The sequence below is a fragment of the Drosophila montana genome, unplaced genomic scaffold (assembly GCF_035044405.1).
Source record: "Drosophila montana isolate Dmon_TW-CO22-7 unplaced genomic scaffold, ASM3504440v1 contig_3286_1, whole genome shotgun sequence".
NCBI classification, from domain to species: domain Eukaryota; kingdom Metazoa; phylum Arthropoda; class Insecta; order Diptera; family Drosophilidae; genus Drosophila; species Drosophila montana.
In genome coordinates this window covers 197,503-218,411 of record NW_026998170.1, presented here as the reverse complement: position 1 = coordinate 218,411, position 20,909 = coordinate 197,503, and the positions used below count along the sequence as shown (strand labels likewise).

The 20,909-nt window shown below is 38.2% G+C and overlaps 1 protein-coding gene and 2 long non-coding RNA genes across 8 annotated transcripts in view; 2 read left to right on the top strand and 1 right to left on the bottom strand.

Moving 5' to 3' along the window:
- Window positions 1–20,909, top strand: part of LOC135434285 (uncharacterized) — a 120,679-nt gene that overhangs the window by 56,219 nt on the left and 43,551 nt on the right. For 3 of the 4 annotated variants that reach the window (XR_010437209.1, XR_010437208.1, XR_010437211.1), the window contains one exon: window positions 11,706–11,754. The exons of the other annotated variant lie outside the window; for it this stretch is intronic. This is a non-coding gene — a long non-coding RNA (uncharacterized LOC135434285). The remainder of the gene's footprint in view (window positions 1–11,705; window positions 11,755–20,909) is intronic. 4 annotated transcript variants of the gene reach the window in all.
- Window positions 7,184–8,068, bottom strand: LOC135434332 (uncharacterized). 3 transcript variants are annotated; one of them, XR_010437220.1, is made up of 3 exons: window positions 7,765–7,926; window positions 7,536–7,709; window positions 7,184–7,481 (listed from the first exon to the last, which is right to left on the bottom strand). It is a non-coding gene; the product is annotated as an uncharacterized LOC135434332 (long non-coding RNA). The 3 variants fall into 3 exon arrangements; XR_010437219.1 differs by having other exon boundaries at window positions 7,184–7,709; window positions 7,765–8,068; XR_010437221.1 differs by having other exon boundaries at window positions 7,184–7,681; window positions 7,765–8,068.
- Window positions 15,683–20,089, top strand: SoxN (SoxNeuro). The gene is given in 1 exon segment (XM_064690892.1): window positions 15,683–20,089. A coding segment is annotated over 1 exon segment (2,370 nt). The 5' UTR covers window positions 15,683–17,139; the 3' UTR covers window positions 19,510–20,089.

Here is a 20,909-nt window from a genome sequence, read left to right as displayed (position 1 = left end):
CGAGCATCGAGTGAGTTAGCAAAGGGACGAAGGGAATCCTAAAAAAAGTAAAAGAAAAAATATGTTCTCTATTGAAATAGTTTAAGGAAACAACACAAATATTTATTTTATCTAAGGTTACCTTTTCAAAGCTCCAATTAATACAATTTTTTACATATTTATTTAACAGGCTTAACTTATATGTATATAAAAACAATTTTTTTTTTGTTAATGATAAACTAAATTAAATATTAAAAAATTGTTTTTAAATTACTGTAATATAGTTATTGCTTTTTGGCAATTTTTTTAAACTATATTTACAAACTTTATACAATTTTTATTTTCAAAAATCTTATAAAATATGAAAATTGCACATTGATTCAATAATAAGCAAATTGCTATACGTATTTCATTGTAGTTAATTATTTTCTTTTAAATGTTTTCAATTTAAATGTTGCAACAACTTTTAACAAATCTTTTATTCTACCTATTTGGATCAATTCTGTTTTCCTAGTAAATATTAAGCTCTACAATAATTTTTATTAATTTCATTTGCATAAGTTTGTTCCACTGTGCTTCCTAATCCTACTACTTCTTCAGAAATCTTATATACACATCGATGCTCTAGCAGTCAGATCTCAGATCTCAGGCCCCATAAATTATAAACCAATCACAATCAACTTTTGTATCGCGTTTTTTGGTGCGTGCCTATGATTATGGAACTGCCTAATTATAAAATAATTTAAAACGAAATTTGCACAAAATTCAAATTTTTTGTCGCTTATTTATTGGGAGGGTCTGGATACAAATTATTTGAGGTCTCACTTAATGAAGTCATAACTGTGAATGTCTTTATATAGCAGAATCCCAATGGAATCACGGTTAAGTTATTTATTTCTCAAATATATTTAGCAAGTTAAAAAAAAAACACAAATTTTGTCAGAGCTGCTAATGCGTTTGAAATTTATAGCCAGTTGTAGGATTTCTTAATTTATTAATTTATATATATATTTTTGCATTATTAATGTTAAGTTATGCGAAATATCTGGCTGAGTACATAAAGCTTGAGGACCGTATAAAATGTATAATATACGACACGAAAGTCTTAACTGTAACCGCTGTAAATTACGATGTGATATTGATAGTATGTATTTAACAAATAAACCGACAGCATGCGTAGATATTTTATCTATCGGCCGAAGCGAACCGAATGAACATTTGCATATGAAACAATCTAATCTGCAGAGCATGGCACATTTGACGGGTCAACATGCCCCGACAGACCCAAACGGATACACCTCAGCACAACCAAACAGAGGTGTCCATTGTATCCATCTGTCTCTCTATTCGCCACGCTTCTTTCTATTCAAAAGTGATTATGTCTGTAAAGTGAATGGCAGTGTGATCAGTGATCAGTGATAAGTTTCTTCGATATTGTTGCAGATATAAATTCATGAAATTGTGAGCATTATTATATATATTTTGGCACAACTAACTTGTCAACAGATCAGTTAAAGATCGCTAATTTATGATCGTTATGTGAATTATAATATTCTTTTTATTTTTTTAAACAATAATTTACGAAAGTAATATAAATAATAAAACCATACTAAATACATTTTAAAATGTTTCATTTATCGCTTTTTTTTTTGGTTTTTGCTGCTTTTTTATTTATTTTTAAAGTAAATTATGTCGATATATGGGATTGAAATATTTTATTATGTTATTATTACTTTATTATATTATTTCCTTCAAAGTAATTGTTATATATTTCATGCAAAAACATATATTATTATTGAAAAAGTTATTATAATTTATTATTATTTATATAATTGATATGACCATACTAAGAAACTTTTTAAAATGTGATTGTTATTTAGATTATTGCAAACGACAGTAATTACTTAGAGATATTATGCTTACAAAATCTAAAAAAAATGTTGTTTTAATATAGTTTGTAAAATTATTACTACTATATTTTTTGTTTCTTTTTAATTTTTGGTTTTATTTTTGTTGGTATTTCTATGATATTTATTATTCTTATAATACTTTTTGGAATGCTTGAGTTGTGTTGTTGTTTTACGATAAATAGGATTTGTTAAAGTCCAAAATCTTATTCAGTAAAATCTACCTTAGATGGATTCTTGTGTCCGCCTAATAGAGGGGCGATGTGTTGATATTGTGGTTTCAGAGATAATGTTGGTCCCACAGGGATGTTAGAACAGTTCTCATTTATTATCTGAAAATCGACCGAGTGTTTATTTTCTTTGGAAAGTTATTTGACAACAATATGCTGTCTAAAATTATAAATGGGATTTGCACCTAAATATATTGTAATATTGTAATATAATTTAATTTAACTGAAAATTGAGATAACTTTGCTGCATTTTCATCTTTAGCTAGAGAGTTACATTACTTAAATCTTTAGTTGTGCTCTCTGTCTCCCTTCAAGTTTTGTCTTCTTAGCAAATTCTGTCTGTTTTCTGTACCTAATTCGCATCAAATCTGTTCTCTGCAAAATACTGCGCAAATTAGCTCCACTTTGTCCAAGACGAAAACATAACCAGTTTCTAAGTCGCGCCCCGTCGGAGTACGCAAAAAAAAAACGCAGAAAAAACAATAACTCAGATTGGCTCAGCGCCAGCGCAACTGTGCGCCAGCCATTAAAAACTCATCACCATCATCAGCGACCAACTGGAATGAGCACACACAACAACAACAACAACAAGAACAACAACATCAAGAACAACAACAACAGTCGCTTTGGACAGCGACATTGTGGATGGGATCTGCCCTGAGAAGCCGCGGGGTTGCGTCTTGGCGCAACGTTGAGGGAGTGTCCAACACATGCGTCGAACTTTGAAACGCTTGAGTGCACAGCTTCAGGTTTAACTCTTGACGATATATATATAGTTTTGTGCATATATAACTTGCCACTGAGCAACGCCATTTTGTGTTAATTTTATTAAAAATCTTCGACGCCCACAAAATTTACAAAATATTTAAAACCAAACTTCCGCCAAATGAATTTTGCGCGTATTCTTATTCAAATGATGCATGATGATGGGCGCGGCAGGGCCTGGGACTCACCCTCAACTGAGAGGGGGACAGCGGCAGGGGCAGGTTTTCTCACGAGCTGCGTAATTACAGTTTACTTAAACTGTAAGAACTACGCAGCAGCAGCAGCAGCGGCAGCGGCATCCGAACTTTGCGATCCGTATCGGTATCGTATCGTATCGCTGGGTACGCATCTAGCGATCCTTCGTCTGCGGCTTCGTTTTACTTGTGGATCTAATTGCAAATGCCCAACAACAACAACAACAAACAACTACAACATGATGAACCTTTTTCGTTCAGCGACTGCAATTAAAATGGAACCACCAACCAGCCAAGCAACCATTTAGAGAGTCTCAATCTCAGTCCCAGTCTGAGGTCTCAGCTCTGAGCTCTGAGCTCCGAGTCTGTTGCGGAGTCTTGGCCCGAACAGCATGCCGGAAAAATCGACTCAAATTACAGAGACGCACACACACACACCAACTCAGTCTCAGCCTCGTACTCGTCCTCGGTTTCGGCCTCGACTCGTTTACCCCAACATTGAGGGCAGAGGGTCTCTGGCAAAATACTTGGAAAAATTTGCGTGCCTTAATGGCGCTGAAGAGAGAGGGAGAGAGAGAGAGAGAGAGAGGGGAGAGGAGGCAGGAGGCAGCGGCACATAATTGCCAGCTGTCCAGCGTATTCGAGAAATATAAAATCTAAATTTCTGCTAAATTAGACGAAATAACAGCAGATCTTTAGATTTTTGCATCAAAGCGCCGTCTTGATTGATCTGCAGACCTTAGGGTAGTTTCTGCAGTAAGTTTTCCTAATTGTTGTTCTACCCAAGTGTATACAATTTCATGCGGTCAGCAGTTTCTACTTTAATGTTACCCTAAACGATGTTTAGGCCTTATTATTTTGATGTACTCAATGTGATTGTCGATGGTTACGCGGGATAAATGCGTTGCAGGTGGTCCGAATGCGTAACTGGATGCAATTGCATAATAGACAGATACAAGTATGGATAGGAAAAATATCTATAATGCTAAAGTAGATAATTATTTTAATTTTATTCTTATTATTATTATTTAAAAAAAAAATCAGCACTAATTGAAGCGTCCTTTGGCTGTGCTTAGAATAGAATATTTATGTTTTATAAACAAATAAACATATTTTGGAGAGCTTTTCAATACTGTTAAATACATTAAAGTTTCTTCTTTCAAAGAAACGTATTGAACGTAACATATAGAAGTCCCTGAGTTATATAAATAAATCCAAATATTTGTTAATGGGGTTTTTTTAGCGGTATTAGTTTACATTTTAATATTGCTTGCATAAAAACTATCAATCGAAAATTGAAGCTATGTATGAAAAAGTATATGTTCTTTATATTTACTCTTGAGCTAAAATAAGGTTTCGCACAACAACCTTATTTTAGAAATTAGCAGAAATGTTCCAATTAGATTATATTTTCACAACCTACCATTGTCAATGGAATGGGTGCGAAGGGTATAATGGTTTTGTGGAACTGTATGTAACAGGGAGAAGAAAGCGTCTTCAAACCCAAAATTGTTTAATGCTAAGGTAAATATTGCGTATAGCGAGATGCATTTGCTGTTGGTTGAAGAAGTTAAGGGTATCCCCAAGTCGGGCACTCCCGAAAAGAGTATTCTAACGTGTTTTAGCTAGCATTATTTGTAAAGTCTGTTTTTCCCGTTTTATATTCAGAATATTCAAATTGTTTAAAATAAAACATTTTTCGCACTTAATTACCTAAAATAAAACATTTAAAACTGACTTGATCAAAAAATGAATTAATTATTATCCAAAAACAAAATCTGTGCTAACGTATCGATACTTTTTTTGATATTAGAAAACCAAATTTTTTCTATCCTTAAATTTTGAAGTATCGGATTTTGTCCTAGTTTTGCAAATATTACATTATTATTACATTACATTACATTATTACAATTACTAGATGGATTAAATTCAATGAATTAAATAAGGATCTAAATGAAAAATATAAATTATTCTGCTTTTTATATCTTACGATACTTGCATAATATATATTTGCACATATACTTTGGGAAACTTTTAACTAAAGTATTTTTGCTGCTATCCTCAGTATTTGAATACTCTGCAAGAACTTGCTGTCAATTAGATGATGTCGTCCGCATTATAAAGTTTGGCTAGCAACATTTATTTATGAGTTGTGACTGCGCATCCGAGAAATCCAACTGACCTTAAATCATTTAATCAGCAAAGGCAGCCTTAGGGCTGAGCCAAGCCGAGCCAAGCCAAGTAGAGCTGGGCTGAGCTGGGCTGGTGGTATGCGAAAATGTTCCGGACATTCACATGAAATATTTGCGAATTTGAAAACTTGATGCCAACTGTTTGCAGATTTTAATCTTTCACAAACTCAAACCGAGCACACGCACAGACAAGCAGCTACAGAGGATGCGAGAGAAGAGGGTCCAAGACCATGAGGGTCCATGTCCAGTTCAGTGTCCAGCGGGCAGCAGGCAGCGAGGGGCGGGGCTAGACCAGAACATAACAAAAAAAAAAAAAAAATAAGTTGCAGTGACACTTGTTAGACGGGCTGACAGCTGGACAGCCGGACAGGCTGGGAAGCTGCGAGCCTGACCACGACCCAATGCAGATGTTGTCGTCATCATTCTCGTTGTCCTTCAGCTGCAGCTGCCCAAGCGGCGGGCAACTTGAGAGCCGGACAATGCGTCGACCAAGGCGACGACAACTTTTGCAAGCGAAGTGACTTTGACAGACGCCATAACTTGGGCTCTGGCGTAACGCCTCAACCTAGGGGCACACACACTCACACACACACACACACACACACACACACACACACTCGCCCAGTTATTCAGTCTTTGAGTAATGAGGACAAAGTTTTGCATTCGTAATGTCTAGCTACTGCGTCTTGCGACTGCTTTTTGGTGGTGGTCAGGCGTGGTGCAATTTGCAAACTTCATTTATTCACGCCCGGAGCACTTCTGAGTAGAGTTGAGTTGAGTATTTTGCGCTCTGGCCTGGCCACTGGTATTGGGCACCCATTTGCTGCTGCTGCTGCTGCTATTTACCTTCCAGTTTTGACCAACTTTGAAGCTTTCGACAGGCGGCAGGCGACAGGCTGTACAACTGCAGCAACTGGCGAAACTATTGAGATTGCTCGGGTGTTGGTTGAAAGTCGTCGATTTGTCACTTGCTTGGTTAAGCTACGATTGTTGCACAAATATCAAATGCATAACATGCCCGAAGGAATATAATATATATATATAAATTTTATAAAGTTATGACCAGCTATTGGTTGATGTTGAGAAATTATAATGATTAATGCGCTTATACAAAATCTATATAAAACTGTTTGTCCTGAGTGCGAGAAGTGTGAAAGAAGTCGTAAAATAATAAAATTGACACAAAATGTTGGTCATAATTCCATGGACTACAGCCTCACTTTTAACATATCTATGTAAAATATAATTTTAGACGTCAAGTGCAAGAAATCACTTGAATTTCCACAAAATAATGTAAAGAAAAAACTGTGACCGGATAAGGCCGGGCAAAACCAGCGTTAGGATATAACCCTGCGATCTACCAACCAGGCGGAATATTAAAATTCTGTTATTTTATTAGGCTATGCTCACAACAACTTCATTGTATATATTATATCCTATCAGTGTAACTAACCTTTTCATGTATATACCCTGTAGGCTAAACAAACTTGGGACTACACTCTACCTTAAAACTCTTTCACTTGGTGAAGATCAAAAGCTACCGACGCTACTGAGCGATTAAAGCGTATAATAAAACAAATTGAATTAAAAGAGGCTTACTTATTGTATGAAACTAAGCTAACAATATATTTTTTCAATGCACGCATATATTATTATTGCGCTATAATAGCTGATAACTTGCTTACTTTGATAACTTTTTAGCAGATAATAATTTTTAGAAAACCTTTTGCTTGCTTTTTGCTGTTGTGGTTTTCATTAGTTTGCATGTTGCATTAGGTGTGACCGCATTTCTTTTTACGTAAGCATGTTGAAATATCTGGCAACGCTACAAGTTGCAGAGTTAGCACAATTTGCGAGTGTGAAGTTATTTGCAGTGTTGCACAATTAGTTAAATAAAAAGTTGGCAGCCGCCTTGATTATCGTACATGTACTTAAATATATCTATTTTATTTATTTATTTAGCTGGGCATTTTGAAATTTAGATCTAAGGATTTACATTTTATAATGCCAACTTTAGTCCCAAGACCAATCCAATGCATATAGCTGTTCGTGCCGTGTGTCCTATATGCACTCTACTTCCTACAGAACAGGGGCAATATAACAGACATTTTTTACAATAGTTTTCAGTGTGATTTTTTTCCTGTTCGCGCTTGCCAATGACAATTGTACATCCCATTTGTGGCGTCCAGAAGCAGATGAAACCCTCCAATAGTTCTGCATATGCAATACATTTAGGGCATTAGCTTGATGTAAATTTCTATTTATTACCATGTACACGATAAACCCTTGGCACACAAGTCTGTAATGTATTTATAGTAGTTACATTTGGATCACATCTCTTAAGCTTCTCGATATCAGTCTTCAGTTCTATTACATGGCCATAACTCATAGCATTACAAAATGATAAGTATGTACTGCAATCGGGACATTTATTAGTAATATCTGTAATTGTACGAATATGTACGAATTGTATTATTGAATTATTATTTTTACTTACTACTCGTTTCATTCGCCGTTGATACTTTCCCTAGTGTGAAACATATTATTATTAAAAAAAGAATTATACAATTTCTCATAGCCTCAATTATTATTCCCCATAGTGTGTGTGTGTGTGTTACTATTAGAGCTGGCTCCCCTTAATTTTTAAGTCAACTAATAGTATTTTAAGGCTTGCTACGATTACTTTGGCGTAAGTTTTGCTTAGAAATATTACTATTATTTATTGCACAATTACCTATGAATATTATTAGCTACTCTCGTCTTCTGTTAAGATATTGAAACATTTATAATATTGTGTTTGTTCCTTGTACTTGGATCTCCAGTACACTTGTAAACAAAAGTCGATTGAAATGATTAGAATTAATATATCCAATTAGAACGGCCGATAATTTTATTTTAATGTTGTATTATTAAATGATTCGATTTTTCAATTTTATGTTTTTTGAGATAAACACAAATAGATTATATACTTAAAAGCTTTTAGTTAATATAATTTTATTTTCTAGATAGTTTTATCTGATATTTGAAGTCTTATAAATGTTGTATATATTTTATGTATTTTTCGTATTGCTTTAATAAGCTAATTCTTTAATTAATCTTTTATCTTATAACAATTATTATATGTTTTAAAGTTTCATATATTTAAAAGTAAGATTACAAACTTTTATTCAAATTCTTATTGCCTCAACCTAAGCTTGGCATATTGATATATTGTTCATTTTATGGTCATCCGTCAGTTTTCTTGAAATTGTTATGTGGCAATTGCTCATTTAATTAAACTAATCTGCGCTGCTCCAAGAAACAAATCAGAAATAATACGTTCCCTGGTAACCGTTGACAATCTCCATTTTAGCTTCTAGAGCGGATACAGCCAATTGAATGGTACGATGACTGTCTCTGAGTGCGATACAAGTACAAGTACAAGTGCTTGTGTGTGTGTGTGTGTGTGAGAGTATTATGCCTTTTCGAGGGAATTATCAACTACGACGAACTTATATGCGATTGCCCACGACAAATTGCAGCCATTTAATTCAATTTAAATAAATTTAAAATTCATCCAACTTGTTGAGGCACTCGACTCATCTTAAACAACTGATTTGGATTTGATTGGACTTAAGCATACCAACTTTATGCCAGCTAAAAAAAATATCCAACTAACTTAGCGTTATATTTTCAATAATTCAATTAATTGTTGTGTATAAGATTCTATTTGTGATTCATTTATTATGAATCATGTACAAATATTATATTCAGCTGAACTAATATTAAGATTCAAGTTTTCTTTGCCAAGGGAAATAGATACATTGTATTTGCGATAATATGCGATAATTTGTCTAGTTTAGTAGTAATTGAATACTCTTGAAACGTAGGAACGCTTATAGAGTGACAATGAATCAAATTTTTATCAGTTGCATTTGATATATTCAATTTAAATTTTAATTTAGGTCCCTCCGTACAGTACAATCAATCTTTATTTCTTAAATAAGACATGTTGGCATAATCGTATAATCCAAAAGAAATTCCCTTTGCAGACTAACATTCTACTTCTAATCTAGACATCTTTAATTGAATGCTTAAAACTATGTTTCCCAAGCTAAAAATGTCTTGTTATAGAAAATTCTGTTTCTAGTGCTCTCATATTTGTCCAAGCAAAGAAGAGTATGATAAATTTATATTAATCAAATAAATTTATATATTTAAAGATCATACAATTTTTTTAACACCAAACTACTTTTTAAAGGACAGAATTTCAAATGTAGGTCTTCTAGTTAAACAATATTACCGAGTTTTATTTCATCATATGGACTAATTCCATTATATTTTCAATAGTAAGAATTTTAAATTAAAGGCGTCTAATAGAATTCGAATTTACGACTTAAATCTCTGCTGCTGTTCAATCTACTCTCACAGTTTCTTTACTGTATTTCATGTCTTCATTTTAATATGACAAATGTCTCTTGACTTTGATATTAAATTGTTCGCACTGGATTATCGCCGGTTTGCGCTTCATCAATTGTTTCTTCACTTTCCAACACACACTTTTATACCTTTTAGACCTTTCATTGTTGCTGTTGTTGTTGTTGCTGTTGCTGATATGCTCAATGTGCACTCACCTATTGTTTTGCTGTTGTTGTATTTGGTTTGATAATGATTATGTTGTTGCTGCACTTTGCACTCACATTGCGGTCTATACACTCTCTCTGTCTCACTCTTGCTCTTTGCCAACTGTGAATTTATTCTGGGTTTCGTGTTCCACTTGCCTTGCGGCTTACTCACTTTTATTGCAAAATAAGTTCAATGACACAAAAGTAATGCACGACAATGCAATAACAACAATAACAACACCAATAACAACAACAACAACAATAACAGCAACAATAACATCTTTTGCTCTTTGCCTTTTCTTTCATTGTTCATCGCACAACGCTACCGCTGCCTCTCCGCCCACCCCGCTGCCCATGCGGACCCAGCGTCTGCATTCACGCTAACTCCCTTTGTGCTGCAACTGAACATGTGCGCGAACGGGAGAGCAATAGCACAAGAGAGCACTGGCAACGGGCGCCAGCTAGAGCACGCCATTATTTGCATCTTTCGCTTTTTAACTCTTTTTTATTAGGCAGCCAAATGTGGGTCGCTCTCGCTCGCTCTTGTGCGCTCGCTCAGTCGCACTTTGCCTTGACTGACCGCAGAAAATCGATGACTGGCTGAAGCCCTTTTCTAGTGCGGCTGCCATAGCTCGTTTTATTGTTCGCCAAGTTCAGCGCCCAAAAACTAAACGCCATTTATTGTCAACGCCAACTTTCACTCTCTGCTTGTGGGAGAGTGAGAGCGGGAGAGAAAGAGAGAAAGAGCGTCAACAATCAAGTCAAAGTGCTGGAACGTTCCCTCATCATCAACACGTTTCGCAATTTCTATGGCCAGAACTTCGCGCTTATCAACATCATGCAATCAGACACACGCACACACACACACACACACACACACACACACACACACCAACACACATTGAACATTCATTCATTCATTCATTCAGTTGTTTGTTGTTGTTGTTATTGTCTCCCTATTGCATTTTCAAAAGCTAGACACAGGGCAACCTGTTGCCGACTCTCAACTGAAACTGAACTGAACTTCGCCAGGCAATGCAATTTTCAACAACGTCATCAACGACACCAGCAACAACAACATCAACAACAACACACAGACACCCACAGCCAAGCCGGCAGTCAGCCAACAACAACTACAACAAGTACAACAACTCCAACAACAAGTAGAAACCATTTCCAAGCCATGCCCGCCGTATAATACATTCAACAAACAATTGAAATTTCGTATACAATTGCGAATTGAATGAGGAAATGAATGTGTAAAATGAATAACGTCTGAATAGCATCTCTTTGCGTGTCTGTGTATGTGTGTGTTTCTGCGTGTGTGTGTTTGGGTTCAGTCTGCAAGTGTCGAGACAGGTCGTATACGTGTTTTTTTCTTTTCCTCTGCCCTTTCGCTCTCTCTCCACCTCTCGCTCTTTCGCACACGCTGCTCTGGGTTTTTGTTTTCGCTGCCTTTTTTTCGGTGTTGGTAAACGGATAAACTCATAAAACAGTTGAAACAACGTTTAGATATTTGCTCAGGGTTAGAAATAGTCGCAGACAACTTTGACACGAGTTTTGGCCTGAAGTTAGCTGCAAAGCCGATGTTAGCCTTTTGCTTTTGGCCAGAAAAGTAGGCAACAAAAGTTGTGACATTTATCATGCCAAAAGTTCATGTGAGTGAAATATGAAAGCTAAACAATGGAACAGAGCGAGTGAAATTAACTGGAACAAGAGCTCACAACTGAAACGTAGCTTAAATTAATATTTTTGAATAATTTTAGCTAACGCTTACATTTATTTTATTTGCATGTTTATATTTAATACTAAAGTGTGTGCTCTTGTATTGCAGGTGGGAACTTGAATACATGTTAATACACATTTAGTAAACTGATTTTTACGTAAGTACTGTTTAATATAAATACTTAACTTTTTCATTCTTTGGCATTGTTGGCGCCAAAGTAAAATTCATGTTAGTATGCTTATTATAATATTATTTAGCATAGGCTGTTATCCTAGCCCTTTTTTAAGATTCAAAAAATAATATTTCAATATACAATATAATAATAATAATACAATTTGAGAAAAATAAGAATTTGTTTCTACGAGCGTTGAAAAAAAAAAACTAAACAGCCCAAATTTTACCTTGAAAAATGATGAAAACTTCCAAGAAAAATTCAGTTGAACTTTAAATGTATATTAAAGTTATATTTGAATTAAATGACTAAATCAGTTGCATAGTAAATGAATGAATATTATTTTGAACAAGCTAGAATTTCTTCTAATATGTTAGATCGACTTTTATCCTACATGTGTTTCTTTTCAAAATTTAATTTAGTAGTTCTTTATTGAAATTTTCTGCTTTCGAAAATTACAAAACATTTTAAAGAACAAGTTGTGACTTTATAAGAATAGGAAATAATTTTCAATATTTTATTTATTTTCTTTTTAATATCTATTATCTTCATGCAAAGGTGTTTTCTTTATTAGAATAAGAAATCATATTGCATTTTCTTAATATCCTTTATCCTTATGGCTTGGAAAATTAACTTTCAATTTAAATCTATTTATAGATTTTTGTTTTTAGAAAATTTCGTCGTTGCTTTTATTATTATTTTCATTCATGTGAAGTTCAAGCGTTAGCAGCTTAACAGGTGCACATGTGTGCAATAGAGATAGACATGGGCTGGAGCAAGAGAGCGAGAGAGAGAGAGGGAGAGGGAGAACGTGTGTGAGATAGATAAATAGTGAAAGAGAGAGGAAGATGTTTCTATAAGCGAACTGAGTGAATTGTGCGAATATTTTTGTTGAACTTGTTTGCTTGCCAAATGCCTTTTGTGGCCGCTGTTGTTGTTGCTGTTGTTGGCTCCTCTTGTTGCCTTTTGCCATTGTCCGCCGCTGCCTGTTTTTGTTGCGTTTTTATTTCTTTTATTATGTGCAAATGTTTGTTTGTAATGCTCGGCGCCATTGTTGTTGTAGTCGTTGTTGTTGTTGTGTGTCAGTGTGTGCGTGTTTGTATTTTTATTTCATTTTTTGTGCGAACAATTAAAACTCTTTGCAATGACCTTGACTTTGTTTTTTTAAGTGTGTGTGTGTGTGTGTGGTGTGTGTGTGTGTGTGTGTGTGTGTGTGTGAGCTTCCTTTTCCCATTCACACGCGCCCAGCACGCTCAAACGTCAAACATAAAACACAAATAACAACAGCAACAACAAAGCCGTCTGAGTGTCTACTTGGTCTGAGTCTGGAACTGAGTCTGGGCCTGGGCCTGGGTCTGGGTTTGGTTCTGTTTTTTTTTTGTCGGTTTTTGGTTTGTTTTGGGCTTATTATGTTCTTCTCTTTATTTTGTATATTCGAAAACCCCCAAAGAATCGAATGGCTGCACAAATATACAATAATAACACATAACAACAACAACAAGTGCTCTGATAATGAACAAGAAACGTTTTCGTATTTTATTTCTTTTATTTTTTCTTTCCGTATTGTATAAAAGGCTTTTTAGCAAATTTTGTTCTCTGCGTTCTTTTTTTTTTTTGTGGTTAAGATTTGCGTTTTTGCTGTAGGTCAGTTTCTGGGGCAGGTTTTTGTTATATATACTTATTTTGTTCTCTCATTGTTTTCGCCTGGTTTGTTTTTGGGCTTTGTTCATTGTCAAATCATTTGCAATTGGCCATAAATTCGTTTTGCCTGCGTCCACATATCGCATTTTATTTTAAGACTCTTTTCGAGAACGCGCATTTCTGGGTTAGTGGCTCGATTTGGCCAAGTGCTTGAGAGGGGCAGTGGAAAGGGGCGTTTGTTGGCACGAACAGAGCCCAAATGACTTGCAGGAAATTTACATCGGAAATGTGTAAAAGTGAATCAGTGGATAAGTCATGAGTAAAACAAGTATAACGTATCGATTACAAGTAAATATACTTTATTTGTATTATTGTTATGCAATATTGCTTTAGATAAAAAACATACCTTATAAAGGAATTACATTCGTTATAATTAATTGTATATAAATATTACTATTTTATTGCGAATCCATTTTTTATATTAATAAGCAACTAATTAGATAATAATTTAAAATTGTTCTTTAGATAATATGCATTTAATAACTTACAGTCTTTGTTTAGTTTTGTACTTACAAGCTTTTAGATAATATAATCGTGAAAAGCCGTTGCTAAAAGTCGCTTTATCATAAAAAGTATTTGTAATTCCAGTATAACATTTATATATATTTATATATACATTTTTTTTAATTTCTCAATTTAGTCATTTGTAAGTCTTCTTTAGGCATTTAAAAAAATAAGAAGCAGAAATATCTGAAGTATGGCATTTAAAAAATTCTGATGCTACTTAAATTTTTTTGTATTTTTTGTATTTTTCTTATGTGTGTCTTCTTATATTTCCTAATTTTCTCTAAGATTTTCTGTATTATGTGTGCCTTTTTATATTTAAGATTTTTCGCATAATTTAATATAAATTTTTTTTTAATATTCTTATTTCATTTTTTTTTGTATTTTTTTTATCATTTTTTTTCCTTTATTTCGTAAATCAATCGACGCGCAGTTGCCTTTTTTTGTGTCAGTATTTTAACACAGGCACAATGCTCGGTTTCCTTATAATTATTAATAGTGTCCGATTTGGGCTACAACAATCAACGACTGCTCACAAAAGTTTCAATTAACATCGCTTAGGTAGTGCACTCAAGAATGCCGTCTACAATTACTAAGAGAGTGCAGTCACATAATACCAGACCCAAGCCTCATATGATCCATTACACCAAAATGAATCAGCTCCACGGCAAGCGATCCAAATGCTGTTACCATTAGCTGTGGCTCATTAAGAAGCTGACGCACACTTTGCAACAGAACCAGAAACAGCACCAAAACCAGAATTCCGAGTTACTTTGCACTAATGAAAACCGAGCGAAAATGTTATAAAAAAAAATACGCACATGTGCAATAAGTGTGGTTTTTGGCGCAGGTAGGGTGTAGGGGTAAGCGGCTTGCTGCTGAAGTGGAGCACGCCGAAAAACCGCGTGGCTGCTGCTGTTACTGCTGTTGCTGCTGCTTCTGGCTGGGGGCCACAAGACAATGCGGTTGCCTATTCACATGTGCGACTATAATTACAACAACGTGGCAGCATGCTCAGAGGAGCCAGTATCTGCCATCTAAAGGATGCCAGACCGCATCAAAGTTACACACACACGCACACACTCCCACAGATACCGTTAGTTATAACTGTTTGCTGCAGTGCACTTGGCAGCACTTGCTTAATACATTTTGCCAGCTACCGCCGACTGGCTGACTATTATTTCGTGCTCCGGCTGCTACCTTGGCAAACCCATTAGGTTAATAAGTAGAAAAAAATGAGCGAAAAAAAATGGAAATAAAAAAAATAGAAGAATTCAAACTATGCGCGTGAGACGCGCCAATGGTAAATACGCCGCAAACACTGCGGTACACTCCCCAATCCCCTTCCGACTGCTGTCTTCCAGGTGCTCAGCTGCCCGGCAGCCCGGCTGCCCGTTTGCCTGGTCCGCCATATTTAAAGCGTCCGAAAGCGCAAAAATTCCGCCAGACTTTGACTAGAAGCTGCTGTCGCTGCTGCTGCTGAAAACTGGCAACGTTGCATGCCATAAAAACGACTGCCCAGCGACGACATTTTTATGGCAGCTCTGGCAACGCAAGCAACAACGCCACAGATCGATATGTGGCGCAAGCGAATACGTCATATAGTGCTAGCTCACTCTCGCTCAGCGTTGATTGGCGCTGTGCGCTGCGCATAATCCAAGCGAGCAATGAAACCAACACCAACACGCACACACACAGCTGCACAGACAGCGCATAGCGTTTATTTGATTTATTAGCGTGTGCAGCAGCCACTAGCGTTGTCTCTGTCTAGCGCTCACGCCTGCCCAACAGCGTAGCGAAACTGGTTTGCAAATGCCGTCACACACACATACACGCACACACACTCACTCGAGACCCGTTTGACTAGCCACCCTGTGTGTGTATGCGTGCGTTTACGCTGGCTCGCAGCGCCAAGCGGCCTCAGACTCAGCTGCTGGCCAGTCAGTCTCTCATTCGTCTCTCGTATTCGCTGTCGTCAGCACACGCGCACGCAACGAGCAACGGATTCGAGAGTTTCGCGTACGAGTTTTCGCCCTCACCTCGCCCAGCGTACTACACGCACGCACACACACACACACAAACAAGCAAGCACACGCACACACGTCGTCGGTTATTCGCTTCGGTGACGGCGCTCGTTAACGCTGGGAACAGGTTTCGCCGCTGTCCGCTCGCTCGACGGCGAAACAGAAAGGTGCTCAATTCCGCGTTGTGTGGAGGTATTTTTCGACGTCTCACGCAACGCGCTGATTTTTTTGCCCAAATAGCAAAAAATACAACAAATTTACTACAAAAAAAAAAAAAAAAAACAGTAAACTCACAATATTATCAAAGCATATTTCGCGACGCGTTTCAACAAATAAATTTCAAGTGTTTTTGCGTTCAAATATTTGATCGAAAAGCTAAAACAAATAGCAAAAGCTGTTTCAAAAGGCAAAAGAAATAAATAAATATATATAGAAATCTATATATGCTATATACATCTTTATGTGTCAATTGCCAGAAATTGGCGATTCCGAACAAATTAACCTACGAATATCAAAAGATAACAACAAATTCCAAAATCCAACAAGTGCAACATGGTTTCCAAAAAAAATGTTCAAATCATAGCCAATAAATAACTGCTTAATACAAAAAATAATAATAAATAACAACATCAACTAAACTAACTTACTCAGAAAAGTAACTGTGCATAGACTAAAAAGTAACTCTCAAGCTGTTGAAGTGACATTTTTTGACAAACGTATCTTTAAGATACAGAACGTGCATTTACGGATTTAACAACTGCAACTGGATACATAGCATCTACAGGTGCTTAGAAACTATCTCAATTGATGCAAAATCAGCTAGAAATTATAAAAAGCTGCCAGAAAAGTATCTGTACTTTTGAGTTGCAAAGTATCTGGAAGCTTTAAGGCGTATCTAGAGCTGCAATAGACACACAGAAAAGTATCTACAGCTCGTAGTTAATCAACCAGCATAAGCAGAACAAATGTATCTATGATTTGCAAAGTATCTACAAGCTACAACACGTATCTACAGCTGCAATAGACACACGGAAAAGTATCTACAGGCATCCAAAACTTCATGCATTGCCCTCGTTGGCCATCCAGAGCTTAAACCCATTGCTAGTTACAGCAGAACAGTTGCCAGCATCCCGACAGCAACATGCTGACCATGGAGGCGGACATGAAATGCGGCATACTGCCCGGCCAAATGCCGCCGCTGCATGGCCATGCACATGCGGCAGCAGCCACGTCGTATTCGGCGCTGGCGCCGCTCATGAACCTCGGCCCTTCGCATCTGACGCACTCGCATCTGAGCCAGCACAATCATCACCATCATCACCATCACATGAGCGCACACATTGCGGCCAGCCAGAGTCCCAATCCGCTCAGCTCGCTGCAGTCGAGCATTGCCAACACGCTGAACGGAGCGACACAGCAGCAGCAGCAGCAACAGCAGCAGCAGCAGCAGAGCTCGCCGCTGCACAGCTCCAGCGAGCTGAGTCCCACACAGAGCAGCATTGGCAGCCATCACATGACCTCCCCAGTCAGCCATCATCAGCAGCAGCAGCAGCAGCAGCAACAGCAGCAGCAGCACTCGCAGCAGCAGCAGCATCCGACGCTGATGGGCGCCGGCAGCGCCCTGAGCAGCATGACCAATGCCGGTAACAATAACAACAACAACAACAACAACAGCGCCACGGCCAACAAGAATCAGCAGCACGCGGATCGCGTGAAGCGGCCCATGAATGCATTTATGGTCTGGTCACGTGGCCAGCGCCGCAAAATGGCCTCCGACAATCCGAAAATGCACAATTCGGAGATCTCGAAGCGCTTGGGCGCCCAGTGGAAGGATCTGTCCGAGGCGGAGAAGCGACCGTTCATCGACGAGGCGAAACGCCTGCGGGCGGTGCACATGAAGGAGCATCCGGATTACAAGTATCGGCCGCGTCGCAAGACCAAAACGCTGACCAAAACCAAGGAGAAGTATCCGATGGGCGGCCTAATGCCCGGCCAGCAACCAGGTCCCGAGCCGGGCACACCCACCCGCGGCTCGCAGGGCATGTCCCAGAGCCAAGCGCTGAATGGATCGGGCGGTGCGTCCGCAGCGGCAGCCGCTGCTGCTGCCGCCGCCGCTGCAGCGCAGCAGGTGCGCCCGAACATCCATCAGATGAGCGTGCCGAACGGCTATATGCCCAACGGCTATATGCATCCCGATCCCGCCGGCTACCAAACGCACTACATGAACTACGCGCCGCGCTACGAGATGAGCCACATGTACAATGGCTATGGCATGTACGACACGGTCGCCGGCGGCCAGACCTCACCCTACGGCAGCAGCCTGCAGCAGCCGGGCTCGCCGTCGCCGTACGGCGCCGGACTCCAGCAGCAGCAGCAGCCGTCGGGCGCGGTGACGGGCACCGGCTCGCCGGCGCCGTATGGTGCCCAAGTTTCCTGCCAGAGTCACAGTCCCAGCGATTCGAGCATTAAATCGGAGCCCGTCTCGCCCAGTCCCAGTGCAATTGCGCATAATAATAATAACAACAATAACAACAATCACATCATGAAGCGGGAGTACGTGTCGGCGGCAGCAGCAGCTGGCGCTGGCGCCGATCTCAACAATCTGATGAACATGTATCATCTGCACGACGGACTCACCGGCGCGCCGGAGCAGCAGCGGCATCTGATGCACTATCAGACGGGCTCGCCGGAGTTGCAGCAGCAACAGCAGCAGCAGCCACTGCAGCATGTGATGCATCACCAACAGCAGCAGCAACAGCAACATCAGCAGCAGCAGCAGCAACAGCAGCAGCAACAGCAACAGCAACAGCATCAGCTGCATCAGCAATCGCTGCGCGCAATGGCGCCGCTGGCACATATGTGAGAAATGGCCAGCGCCTATGGAGCCGTGGCCGCGTCTGCAACTGTGTCGCCGCCGCCAACAGCCGCTGGCGCTTACATGCCAGCAGCTGCAGCAGCAGCGGCAGCAGCACAGCAGCAGCAGCAGCAGCAACAGTTGCTGAACGGCCGGCCTAGTCCGACGGCATCTGGTTCGGGTTCGTCGGGCGGTCGCTCCTCGGCGCATTCTAGTGGTCACATTGGCACCGCGCATTCACCCGCCTTGGCGGCGGCTGCTGTTGCCGCTGCCGCCTACCAGCTGTCCGCGACGTCAGCGGCGGCAGCAGCAGCAGCAGCAGCGGCCTCTTCCTCCTCCGCGTCCGCCACGGCCGCTGCCTCTAGCTGCCAAGCGGCAAGTGCGTTTGTGGCCTCGGCCAGCATGCTGGACATGCAACAACAACTGGAGGAGCAGCAGCAGCAGCAGCAGCAACAACACCACCAGCACTACCTGCAACATCAGCAACATCTGCAACACCAGCATCAGCAGCAGCAGCAACAGCAGCAGCAGCAACTGCAACACCATCAACAGCAGCAGCATCAGCAGCATCAGCTGTATCATTATCATGCCACGCATTCGCAGCAGCTGCACGCGCACGAGGCCAGCGCTGGTTTGTTGGATATATCCACATTGTAAATTATTGAATATATATAAATTACTCTACACACACACACACACACACACACACACACACATTTAGCGTTAATTGCAAACGTAACATAAACAATTTTTAGCTTTAGTTTTTAAAAAGATAATTCATTTTAGCACTTGTAATTACAAAATGAATTCAATTGATAAATAAATACAATTATTATAAAATTAAACCTATAAATAAAAGCATTTTACAATTAAGCATACGCACTGTTGTACCATATGAAGCGAATATCTTTCCACAAACACAAACACACACACACACGGACCTACACATACATCTACACCTCCACATTCCAAAACTTGCATTCCACAACATTTTGCTAAAGAATAAAAACCTAAACGACAATTGTGTGATACAAAGAAATTGTTGCAAAAAAAAAAGAAAACTAACAAAAACTAAACAAAAAATTGTTTCATGTTATTTTGATTTCTGTTTTTCTGCGCTGTACAAAAAAACTTTCAAAAATAATTCGAATTTTCACAACAAAATTTAATGCATAAAAAATGCAAAAAAATAAAAAAAAAAAACAAAAAAGAATCAACCACATTCTATTTTATAGATTCTCTTATACATTAAGTAATTATAATTATTATCTATTATATAAACAATTTAATTATAATTATTAATTATGCTTATGAATACTGCAAAGAAAAACAAAAAGCAAAAAATACGAGAAAAAAAAAACAAAAACAATTAATTGTAATAAAACAAAAATTATTATTATTATTATTAAAAGGCAAGCATCTACCACATAATACGGAAACAAAAAGTAATAATAATACAACAAAATGTTAGTAAACCTAATGAAAATTTAGTAAAAACAACAAAATGATAAACTGAAACCAGGCCCAGGCGCAAGGAAAACAAAAAATATTCGAAAAGCAGAAGAAAACTGCAAACAAGCAGCCGAAACGTCTGGAAAAACAATAAAATCCAGAAAAAATCCACAAAAAAACACACAAATAAAAGAAAAATCTTTACAAAAAATATTCAAACCAAATGATTTTTTTTTCCCTTTTTGTTCTTTACAAAGTCTTATTTGTATATTTAATTATTTGGCTAGCTACAATTTGCCGTCGGCTAAAATGTTGTCTATTTATTCTTCTCAATATTTACACAGAGGCAAATGAGAATTCTCAAAGATTGACATATTTTTTAAAATTTGCACACTTCCAGTTTTTCCTCTCTCTATTTTATCAAGGTCTGCAAATGTGCTAAAATAAAAAATGTTTCGATATTTAAGATTTACGATGATATTTTATGGCGCTCACTTAGTTCCGTCAAAAGACCATATTGAATTGATTTCAGGATGAGCGCAACGAAACTTGTTCATATTTAATATTATTCTTTTTTTTTGGGGGGAGAGATCGCATTTGTGACA